Below are 12,493 nucleotides of genomic sequence, written 5' to 3'. Positions count from 1 at the left end.
CAGAGCAGGAAATACAATCTGAATGTCCTGAACTGGCTGCCAAGCAGTCGCCCACTCATACTTTCTGTCTCTAAGTGACAGACAGGGGCAATGCTCTTGTTCAAGGACAGATAAGACAGCAGAGATCTCTAAACACCTGCCTCTCCGCTCTTTGGCAGGAGGGAAGAAGCAGCGGAGGAGAGGGTCTGCTGTCTTCCTCTCCCCAATATGCTTCCTGCTTGCTTCAAAAACAACCCAGTGCACGGTTGTTTATTATTATTATAACGGCTACTTTCCAGAGTGCTGTAAAACCAAGGGACAGAGCAGCCTGACAGCCTCATAACAAACAGCAGATAAAACTAATTAGATTTTGTCCTTCCTTTAGTTTGCTGACTTGATTCTTTTTATTTTTATTGTTTAATTATTTATTTTTAGCCCAAAGGTTTACACATACACGTATTTCACCAGGCGCTGGCAAGGCATCCATAGGATCGCCTCCGATGGGAAACGGCTATTGTGGCCCAGCAGGCCTGGTGAGCTGGCAAGAGGCGGAGGAGACAGAGGGTGCAGTGTGAGCACTGCTCAGCGCCGCATCTTCTATCCATGTCATGTAAACCGTGAAGAGGGGAGGAAGGAGAGCAGAGCTATTCACAGCCGCTAAGAGAGTCAGTGAGACAAAAGGCATCAGTAAAAAAAGTTAATGTGCCTGGCAGGAAACCAGAATTGCTTTAGCAGTGAGGACTATCCAAGTGCCTCTAGGACACCCTCTCTACTGGCCATTATGGAAATATTTGGCTTGCATCTAAACCTGACAGCCTTGCTGACTCTTGAGGAATGACAACAGTGGGGAGCAGGGAGACTTCCCTCTCCTCCCTCCCTTTCTCCATCAGCTGTTTCCAAATTTGGGGGGATTAGTTAGTGAAAGCAAGAAAAGGCACTGGCCTCCCTGCTCAGTACTTAGCGGGCTGAAGTGAGGTGATGTGTCTCAGTGCAGGGGACAACGGCTCCATTCACTGGGGAAATACCAAACCAGAATTACAAGTGTGCAAGAATAAACAAGGCTGGAGTTAATCTAAAGTTGTTTTACACTCTGTTTTATTAAAGTCAATGCACTTCCGTTCTTCTGTGCAGAGCCTAGTTCTGCTTAATTACCATGACTCAGGGAGAATTTTAATAACAGGCAGAGAGCAGGGCGCAACGGAGGCCCTCGCCTGACCTCTAGAGGCCTGTCAAAAGAAGAGGAGCATCTGCTTCCTGTAGAAGCTCTTAGAAGAAATGAAGAAGTCGACAAAAATGCTTCTGCTCTCGATTTCTATGTGCCACTCCCTGCTGGTTGATCGCCCAACCCTCTCACTACACTTTCTCACCCCCCACCTTATCAGTAACAGGCTGCTTACCTTGGGGTGGTGGGTTCGCCTTGCTGTCACCTCCAACAACTTCCTCACTGCTTGCTGACAATGTCTGGCAGATATCACGGAAGGTGCCGGGGAGAAGCCTCAACCAGTCTTTCCATATTGCACGGCAACATTTGTGCAGGAGTAGTTGCTATGCAGGGACACTTTGGTCCCAGCTTGTCCTCTGTGGTCCAATCCTGGACGTTGACAGCACACCAAGTGCCTTTGCCAGCTCTCTCTCTACCTCCTGCATCTCCTAACACAGGGATGTGAGCAACAGTGGCTACTATCCCTAAGCATTTGGCTCCACACCTGCATGGAGTCTACATTTCCCACATTTACTAGGGCAACACTCTCGCAGTCTGTAATTCAATAAATTACAACTAGGGCAGAATTCATCCATCAAACTGAATTCTCCATAGTGTAAGAACTTCAAAATAGAAGAGCTAAAAGGCTGAAACTGGTCCATAGTATTTAGTCAAATTATAGGTGTCTCATTAAGAAAAAAGCTGATTTAAGAAGATTTATTTTCCTTTCTGATAGGAAGATGTACATCAGCAAGCCTTGGTGGGCATCATTCCGCTATTGCTCTGGCAGGGCGCTGGTACTCAATGCAGAGAGGGTGGAAAGCACAGGGCTCTGTATGTGTACATGCACATCTACACTTACACACATGTACAGCAGTATTTTCTGCACCACGTCCTGGGGCTGTGCTGAATCCAGAAGATCCTACGGAATGGCCTGTGCATGCTGCAGACAGGGTCTAGCAGAGTGAGAGTGTTTTGTCATGCATACAAATGCTGGATTTTGAAGTTAACTATGCACATATATCGTTTTTTATTAATAAGCTTTCAAGCAATGTTACACAAACTATCATAATGGGAACACCTGTTTTACTTCTTCTGTGTCCATTCCTGTGAGCCATCCTTTTATGAAAATTCAGTATTACGTGCAACAAGCTCCACACCAAAGCCAGCAGAACAGGACATCTGTACAGAGAACACACACCATACTTAACGAATTAGCTCAGTCTAAGAAGCTCAGTTTATAAGGGCCCAAGCTGCCTGTCTTTTGAGCAGCGTTATAAAGCGAGAACTGGAGACACAAAGAGCTGTTGTGTGCTGGCTAAGACTTTTAAGCACCTGGATACTGACAGGAAGAAACTCTTCCTCCCAAAAGCAAGCTCCTGCTGGGAAACTATGTTTAGGTAGTCTGGGAGAAAGGTGTTTGGCCATGTATCAGAAGAAACCTCAGTCTTTACCAGGAATTCTCTCCACAGACAGCATACAGATGACAGGATCACATGGCACTTTTAGCCACATATATAAGTAATGATAATAATAACCACTGACAATGAAGCCCGTATAGGTTGCGACTCTATCACACGCTGTATGTCCCTCCTCCTCCTCATAAAGAAAGCAGTGACAGAGTTGTGAGACTCTTGTGTAATGCAGTTAAATCCATCTGGGTAAGGTAATTCCCCACTTGCAGTAGCACAGGACACACAAGAAGTTCAGGCAACACGAGAAGCGAGACATGGTGACGCGGGCTTCATGCTTCAGGGACCTCAGAGGCATGGTTGAGTTCTCTGTCAGTGTTGAAGTTCAAAAAGCGACATCTCCACTGCTTTGGCCATCTGTGTAAAACTGAAGGCATGTGAAAGCACAGTGAACTGTAACGCTGGCGGAGTTCGGATTGCAAAGATACTGCTATGTTACCTGTTATCCATAACAGATCATTTTATAGAATCAGGATCTGTGTTTGCAGGTGATTTTAGGAAAAAGCTATTTTTTTGCATTTGGGGATCAAAAGAGAAGCTGTTCTGACCCACTTCTGGGAGTCACTGGTAGAAAGTGTTCTATACATACCCTACCAGTAATCTCTTCTACTACATTGCTATCTGGCATAAATGGGGTCCTGTAACCAGGTCTTGTTTACTTCAATGGTATCATGATAAAACTAACAAAGAATAACCTGTCATTGGGGTGATATTTGGGCTAAATTCACTCTTGGATATTGTCACCATCACTAACCCATTGCTGGAATATTGGAGGACTTCTGGCTACCTTGAGAGAACATGTTTTCTCCCAGAAAGGCCCCAAGCCCCTCTCACTCCCAATAAAAGCTTTAAATATTAGCTCTAGTTCACCAGGATGAACTGCTATATTTGTACTCTCTTAGCACATCCTGCTGGAAGCATATCCCATAGAGAAAGTATCACTTCACACACTCTGTGATGCAAACTCTGTACTTGGGCCCAATCAGTTCAAGCATGAAGAGCCTCAACTAAGATTGTGCTGGACTAGTTCATTTCAGTGCAGCAAAGAGGTGAATTTAGCTCAGGCTTCCAGAGAGATGTGTAAATACGACATTTTACAATGACAACAGAGGATCCTCAGAATAAAATGAAGTGGGGCCAGGTCCCTACAATGTCAGAAAAACGCTTCAGCAGTTCTCCATGGAGCCACTTTCCAGAGAAAGCTCAATGTCTTTTCTGAGTGTCTTAGAAGGAAGTGGACGGACATCTTGACATACAGGGGACAAATTACTGGACCAGATCTCCATCAGGTGGCCAGCAGTACTTCCTGACTGTAGTCAGCCCAGCACTGATTTTCTGCAGGTAAGGAACTGCTTTGCACTGTCACTGGTGCACTCCTTAGTGGGGCATGGCGGATTTCTCAGACTGTTGCTGAGATATCACCAGCTCAGAAGCATGCACAGCATGATCCAAAGCCTGTCGAAGACATTGTCAAAATTCTGAGCAGACAGTAAGCAGACACATGCTCTACAGCTCAAGACAAATGAATGGTAACAGAGAGCTCTGACCAAAGGCCTCAGAAACTGCCATTCTTCCAGGATTTGTGGACAAAGGCTGCTGCCCACAGTAAAAGCCTAAATTGGGATGAGGGTCATCGTCTCTTGTTTCTTGGACACTCAGAAGACCATTCCTCAGGACAATGTATATGAAGCCATATACTAATAAACTACAGACAGTCACTGAACTGGGGATTGTGTTTAGGAATGGCTGATGTCCTCACATAGAACCGTCTGGGTCAGCAGCCCCTCACTCCACCTTGTATACAAAGGATAAGGAGTCCTTCTCTCTATATATATGTATATAAATTACACAAACATACAGTCAATTTTCCATGCAGAACTGGAGCAACACATCTGGGGAGGATGCTGAAGCTGGCAAACAGACAAGCATGAACACTAACACATTTGCTTATTGCTCGGCAAGTCAAAGCCCTCTTCATGCAGGGCTGCTCTCAAACCCATTGCACATCCCGAGCGGTACTGAACGCAGAGGGAGAGGCGTATTATTGGCTGCTGGCTGGCTGGAAGTACAGAGCCCTCTGCGAACCTTGGAGCTGCATGTCTGCCCCGTGGTTGCCCCCTCATCCTCCATCTCCCCTTCCACCTGCGACAGGCACTCCTGGATCTCTTTGTCTAGCTCTGAGAAGTCCCCTTCGCCATCAGAGCAGCTGTCAGTATTATAATCTATTTCTTCCACACAAGGAGGTTCATCATCAGTCTCCAGGCTGCTGTTGCTGCTGCTTCTGCAGAAAAATCACAAGAGAGAGTGGATGTCATCAAAGGAGGGTGCTGGTATCTAGTGGGAAGAGTGAGAAACAGGGAAATGCATTTCCTGGGTTCAATCCTGGCTCTGCTAATGAGGCATGAGATAACACTAAGCAACATCCTATATGTCTTTGTGTCTGTTATGCCATCTGTAAAATGAAGAAGAATGCTACTTACCTACTTCATAGGAGAAACATTTATTGTTGTTATTATTATTACTATTATTGCTATTGCTTATGCAGAAGTGTAGTGCTTTATATACAGACAACACTATTCCTGTCCTGAGGCACTTACAAGGTTAAAGAAACTGAAATACAGCAGAGGGGAAGAGGTAGTATTCAGTTACCAGAAGGTTCCTGGTTTAATCATCACTCACCTCGCTGAGGTTCCACATTTAGTGTAGGACCTAATTAATCCAGGTAGTTGAAGTGCTCTGGCATCTTTGCCTCCTGTACTGTGCAAGCTCAGAACCCCACTAACAAGAGGCAGTGTAAATGGACAACAGAGGCTCTAGGGACTTTGAGCCCAGCGACTCCAAGGAGGGCAGAAGCACCAGGACTGCTTGTGTTTTGGAAGAAACATGAACAATCTTTGGTCACACAACTTCATGAAGGAGGGTCAAATTCAGAGACAAGTCTGAATGACTCTAGAGAGACTCTAAAGTGATGTCACAACTCCTTTGTCTGGCTCTTGGAAAAGCAGGTTACACCAACTTAGCCTCCTGCCATTTACTTACAGGAATGGTCATAGTCTTTCTTCACATGTTTATTTTCAATACATTTTGTAGTAAGTTAGCCTAATGTAATATTTATGACAGAATTGTAACTACTAGACCATATGGCTCTGGGGGATAAGGCCTTTCTCCTATCTAACCATCTAGTTCCAATTTGGGCCTTGGCCTGGGAGGGCAGATGGGTGTTTTTTTGAGACCAGAAAGAAGTCGGTGGTTTCAATGTTGCCTAGGTCAGAATCTGGATGAATCAGGGGGACAGATACTGTTTTTCATGTCCAGGTCAACAGTTTCAATCAGACTCAAAGCAGGAGAATGTATTGCTTTGGGGGACTGGGAAAGGAATAATAATCTTCCGCCACTGGGCCAGAGTTTCTAATTTGTCCCAAGTTGGGAAGAATGAATGGCTTGGCAGATGGAGTATACACAGCTTTAATGTGTGGTCTGCTCATTTACATGTCAGTAACCGGAATAATCTTCCAGCTCTCAGCTGTTTCTCAGCAGTGCCAGCATCTGAGGTTTCAGAACATACCAAAGGTGTAAAGTATTGCTCTTGGATGTATTGATCTCTTTTCTCTCTTCTCTGCACTCCAAAAACTGTAAGATTTTCCTAGCACTGAGTACCCAGATTTTAACTGTATACAGGCTACTTTGCAAACAGAAACAAGCAGTATCAACCCACTCCTCTCTCTCTTGACTGATCTCTGGCTTAGTTTACTTCAAAGGCAGGGTATAAAGTATCCTCTGAAAGCTTAATAGAGTTGTACAGCTTAATAATAAAACAATGAATAATTATGCACTTTTACGGTTTCTGGCTGCACTTCAGTCTGCCTAGTAATCTAGGTCAGGAGGAACTCACACTGAAATCGAGTATGTGACATGGAACAAACCAAACCAAACCAGGGCAATCCTCCCAGCACAAACACTAACAAGCAGTGGTCTCTGCTGAGTCTGACCACTCACTGCATTTGATTATTATTCTTTTTTTTACATATGCATTTACACACGCATGGCATGTATTATAATGACACCAAGTATCCCTTAAAATGTTCAAAGCCAGCTAAACTCAGAGGAACTAGACCTTTTAATTTATAAGCTCTGCTGTTGCTGCTTTTCAATCAGAAAGAACCGAAATGTATTTACTTTCAATACTGCACTTGCATGTTTTGGGAGGAGCTGCTAATGCCATTGGGACGGAACACAGCTACCACCCAACTCGCTGATACCTTACAGAAGGAAAAACAATTCAGTTTGTAATCTAGGAACCAAAGTTAGACATCTGCATTATCAGGATGAGAATTAACAGAAAACACTTATTATTACTGAAAGCTGGGAAACCCAGTAACAGTGGACCTTCTGACTTCATTTGACCATTTAAATGAGTTTAGGACTACACTTCCATTGAAAAGGGGAAAATAACTTCTAGCACAAAAGCACTTTAGTACAGAAGGAAAATCTGGGAGACAACAATGAGAGAAGGAAATGGAAAAACAAAAAGAAATACCATTTGCTTATGTTGAAGACTGAAGGTACAGAACAATGGAAAAACACATATGAAGTCCTTAGGAAGCAAGTATATGTGCCTAAATCCTTTGTAATGGACTTTATTAGCTTTCCCTCCCAAGACGGCTGCTACCACACTGCCTAGAAATCCACATATACAGTATATGAAACACTAAGATCATGAAAATTCAATTCTTGCATAGATACATTGCAGTGAGAGGTTCTCCCCATTTGGGGATGTGCCTAGACCATCTTCAGGTATCAGGAAAGAAGTCTTTCTGCCTAGTTTGTTCTGCCCTTGGCTCCTTTGCTGTTACGATGAACGAGCAAGCCAATTAACACTGAGCTTAGTGGTGGTTTCTCTGATTTGGACTGATCCCCACTACTAACTGGATCGATGCCACCACCTCAAATCACATTATGAGCTACCAAACAGCAAATAGATGGTACCAACTTCCACTGCCAAGTCAGGCTGTAATCACCCTGGTGACTTAGGAGTTGAAAGGCTCTTTCATCATACTACCAAACTCTACCAAACAGCTATGTCTCTCTACTATGTGGATTCTTCCATCCCAATAAGTCACTTTCTGCTGCGGGAAGATTTAAAACATACAACAGAGCAATACAAATGGGCTGGTTCAAACCAGCAGGCTGGAGGTTCTTCTAAAAGAGAAGAGATGGCCATATGCAGCATGCCGGGCAGCAGGTTAGAAATCCACTAGGGAAGCTGCCAAAGTCATCGCACCCTGCTTCTCCACACCACACAGACCTGCTCCCTTAGGGGAGAAAGCAAATGGTGAAACACGGTGGTGAGCAGAAATGGCAGCATCTAGACTACTGCATACAGTTGAATTGGGTGTGTTCTTCTTTCTTTTCCAAAAAGGAGGTTTTTGTTAGGAGCAGGTTCTAGTTTTTTTTTTTAATCTGAGTTTTTAAAGCTGAAAAAAAATCCTCCCCCCCAAACAAACAAAAAAAACCAACAAGAGACATGAAACATTTACCGAAGAATAATGATGTTGTCTTACAGAAGGTAAACAGAGAGGAAAGCCAACGACATTACATCAGAGAACTCCAAGATAAATATAGTCTATGAATAGCACTGAACGTGAACACAGTACAGAAGAGGGGGAGGGAAGGCTGTTAATATATCTACAGCCACCAATCCCCCAGCTATCACAATAAAACAAGTGTGCATATTGGCTGGTCTACTAATTTAAAACCTACAGCCTCATAGCCCTCATCTACTGCAGCCGATGGGAGCCGCAACAGCAATTTGCAACTTTATGATGTGATAAATAGAATTTCTTTGTTTTGATTTTTAATTTGCATATTTATTGAGATACGACTTGATCTTAATTAGTTCTGCTTTTGTATGTGGGTGTGTTTGTTTGTTTGTTTGCTTGGTTTTGGAAAGACAGCAAGCTTTGGTATCCTGCAAAACAATTCTGCTTTTTCACTGACTTAACATGAGAGGAAGAGGGGAGCCCGGTGTCTCCCTACATGTCAGCACAGCTAGAGCTTTCTGGTATGAGTGGGAAACACTTCTTCCAGGTACTTGCCTCAAACTTCTCATTTCCTACCAGTTGCATCACAGCTGGGCACAAACTGTGGAAGTCAGCTGACCTGCTGAATTGCACTAAGAAAATACAGTCCATACTTCTGGTTGGTAAAATATAGCTACATGCTGTACATGGGGTGACAGATGATCTCTATTCCATGAACACTTCTTCACCTGTGCATACACTTCCAGGGCATGGAGAGAAACTAGAGATTTCTTAAGTCATTTATGGGGCTGTTTCACTCTATCTCACTTGTCTGGCAGGTGACTCGCTCTCCTTGTACTCCTGACTGGCTCAAAATAGAACGTGTTTTATTTTTTCCGCTGGAAAGAACGGGCACTGGCAACTGTCCCTCTTAGGAAATCTTTGACTATTGTTCAGGGCTGCTGCCTGACCTTCATCTGACAGGCCTAGCAGTTGCAGCGTGATACTGAAAGAAAAGGAACTTTTTTTCTTTTCTTTTCCAAATCTGTCAGCTCACCCCTGCTGCAGTTTTTCCAGAGTAAAAGTAGGAAGTGAGTGGTTAAAGCTTCAGCCAAAAGGAAGGAAAACTCTAAGTCTAGGGACCACTATCAGTCATGGATCTACCAGTGACTCCCTGTGAAGATGTATCAACAAAAACACAAACACATCTTTCATCTTTATCCTCTCTCAGAGGTAAAAAGATAGCATCCCGGGAGCTGCATAATCCCCGTCTGTGGCCATATTCTCCCCTTCCGCTAAACCTGCCCTCCATCATTATCTGTCCCAGCCTTTTCGAAGCTGCCCAGCACAGGGACATGGTTGTGTGTAAAAAGCCATGTGTGTCTATGATATGGTTCAAAACCACAGTAATGCAGGAAATGGCTTTCTTGAAAATTTTCAAGATTTCAGACATTCCTCTGTGAAAAGAGAAAGCAAGAGAAAAAAAATTTTGGTCCAACCCAAATGGTCCACTATCTCAGCAATGATGGCAATCACCTGACATAAGGGAGACTTTTTCTCAACTCAAGCAAGCATTTGAGTCCCTAGTGAGTTCCAGGACCAGCTATCACGTGTTCAGAGGGGAAATCTTCATGTTTTATTAAAAGTATTTTACAGGAACACTCCTTCCAAAATCTTGTAATGAATCTAAAATGAATCTTAAGCAGCCACACTTGTGGTTATCCCAGAGTAGAATTCTGCCTTTAATAGCTTCATAAAGCATTATTTTAGGAGAGAAATGAAACACCTACGATGCCTTCAGGCAACCACACCAGCTCCTGTAAGAAATACCCTACAGCAACAGATGCCAGTGAAGACTGTCTTCAGCCTGCCCTTTCTGTTCTGACTCACTTGCTACAAGGTGCGGTGCACACCTTGTCAGACTATCCCATTTCTCCTCTGCAATTCAGGAGCTCTCCAAACAGCAGCCTGGCTTCTCCCCCTGCTCAAGAAAAGCCAGACACGGTTGTAGTTCCTCTTTAGTCCCTGACCTTGCCAAGGGAGGGAATCAGCTACACACTGACACGGCATGACTCCATGCGTTAAAGAACCATCGCATTAGCCTCCTTTGTTGCTACACAGTAAACAAGAATATGAACTTTGTAGGTTCCCATGAGATTTCCCTTTCCAAAGACTCCTTGCAAGGGACATTTGCATCTTGCAACACCTCCCAGGAAAACACGAGCTAAGCCCTAGGCAATGCCAGGTGCCCTGGCTTTCAGCCCACCATGGCCCATCCTTTCATGAACCATATGAATGTAATTAAACACTGCCTTGAACTTTGTTTGCTGTGGCTGAGAGATGTTTGGTCTCTTTCTGAGCATAGTGGTTTTTCTTTTCATTTTCTTTCCCCACTGCAAATAGCCAAGAGAAAGGCGTAATTCATCGTTAGGACTTGCACTAATTAGCTTTTCAGGAGTTCCCAGGCTAATTGCAGCTCGTAATATTTATAATTGATTTGGCCAGATTAAAAATGGATGTCGAGTGTACCTGTTAGATCAGCAAGTAGCAAGTGGGGCTTTATCATTTAGACAAGGGAAGACAACTTGTAAATAAAGGGAGAGCATGAAGAGCACGAAACAGGCTGACTCCTGGCCAATGCTGTCCTCTAATGTTCATTCAGGCTTGCAGCAATTTAGCCCCTGACAGCATTTTACTTGGGCCCAGTAGAAACCCTGTATTAGTTTTCTAATTCTCCTTCCTGGAGGGAAGACGGCTAATGACTGCTCTAACAGCAGAGAAAAAGATGGGTACACGCCTCTCACTGCACATGGTTTGGGAAACTGAAAAGCCTTGCATGAATATGAGCAATTGCATTTAATTGAATTACACCACACCACTGATTAAGCTATGATCCTTCTGTGAAGGGACACCAGGACGTTCTTCTCCCATTTGAAGGGCACTACCTTGACACTGCATGACCCTCCTGGTTCCAAATCCCTCAGTTCAAATCCCAGCATGTTTCTAACACTGACCAACGAAATTCACATGAGCTCGTCCTTACACTTGGAGGATGGAAAAGCTGGTGAGAAGCCAAAAGCTGTGGCTTCAGTCTTAGGAATAATCATTAATCTCTTTCTCATGGAGAAACCACCCATATATCTGTGTGGTGCTAACACTGCATCTTTAGCATTCTTATGGCTGTAGGCTTGTAAGCATTAATAAAAGCAAGTGACTTGAACAGATGCAAGTCAGCCATGAAATGGAACTATGACAGTTGGTGCAGATCCCAAAGGTAACTAGTTTTCTTTCTCTCACCCTTCACCAGTTTCTAGTTTTCATCATTTTTTTAATACATTTACATTTCAGCACAGACACACGAAAGCATCAAAATATCACAGAATCTTTTCTGTTCTTTAGGAGAGATTTGTGGACTTGTACATTCACTTTGTTTTGTGAGGACACCCACCTCCACACAGTGCAGAAGCTGGCTTGGACAGAACACTAAGGCCGTGTTCCACAAAACACTATAAATCTGCTGCCTGAAAAGATGTATATGAATATGGCAAATGCACCCCCATCAGCACTGAGAAGTTAAATCAGGATATGAACCATAGTTTCCATTTGCCTGCAGTAGGATGTTAGTTAAACATGAGCGTAAAGGTAGGCTTGAGCTTGGCAAACTCTGGCTATATCTCCACAGACATATTATGCACCCTGCTAAAATTCAGTCTCGCCAAACAACTTCAGCCACTTCACACAGCTGGTGGAATAGTTTTATTCACCTAAAACTGGCATGCAACACTGGCTTCTGTGTGAACTCCTTATCAACATGCAACACCCCTGAAGAAAACATGAGTCGTGACTGCTTATATCTACATGCCACTGTGCTCTTGAGCTTTGGGCCAGATTCCTGGGCACCAAAGCTCAAGCCCTGGAACTCAAGTTTTAAGCAAGCTGGAGACTTATAAGAAAGACACAAGATACACTCATGCACTGTTTGCAGGCTGAGCCTGGGTTAAGGCATGAAAGCATAGTCCTGGTCTTGCCTTTCAGATCCATATTGCACTAAAACTGATATTTAAGGAAACATCACCACTTAGTGTCAGCTCTGGGCCAGCAAGCAGGCAGCCGAACCCCCTTCTGCTGTCAAAATCAACTGGAGGTTTTTATCCAACAAGTACCTGTGAGACATCTAATCTCTATGTTCTGCTACCTTTGGCTAACTGTTGCAGCCCTGTGCTGAAATTTATAGACAGTACCAATAAAGCGAATAAGCAGTAAAGGGTTTAAAATCTGGCTCATTTTGATCTTATAACAGTCATTAAGAATGGGAGGTGAAT

General features: G+C 43.8%; 1 protein-coding gene across 1 annotated transcript in view; it reads right to left on the bottom strand.

Moving 5' to 3' along the window:
* Positions 1–1,300: 1,300 nt before the first annotated feature.
* AGBL1 (AGBL carboxypeptidase 1) overlaps positions 1,301–12,493 on the bottom strand; it is a 296,895-nt gene continuing 285,702 nt past the window's right edge. The window contains exon 23 of the mRNA XM_064517224.1: positions 1,301–4,933. Within this exon, the coding sequence (XP_064373294.1) occupies positions 4,627–4,933 (307 nt within the window). The 3' untranslated portion in view covers positions 1,301–4,626. The remainder of the gene's footprint in view (positions 4,934–12,493) is intronic.

The sequence above is a fragment of the Dromaius novaehollandiae genome, chromosome 10 (assembly GCF_036370855.1).
Source record: "Dromaius novaehollandiae isolate bDroNov1 chromosome 10, bDroNov1.hap1, whole genome shotgun sequence".
Classification (NCBI taxonomy): Eukaryota; Metazoa; Chordata; class Aves; order Casuariiformes; family Dromaiidae; genus Dromaius; species Dromaius novaehollandiae.
Note: the sequence above shows the minus strand (reverse complement) of the source record. Positions and strands in the feature narration are given on the sequence as shown.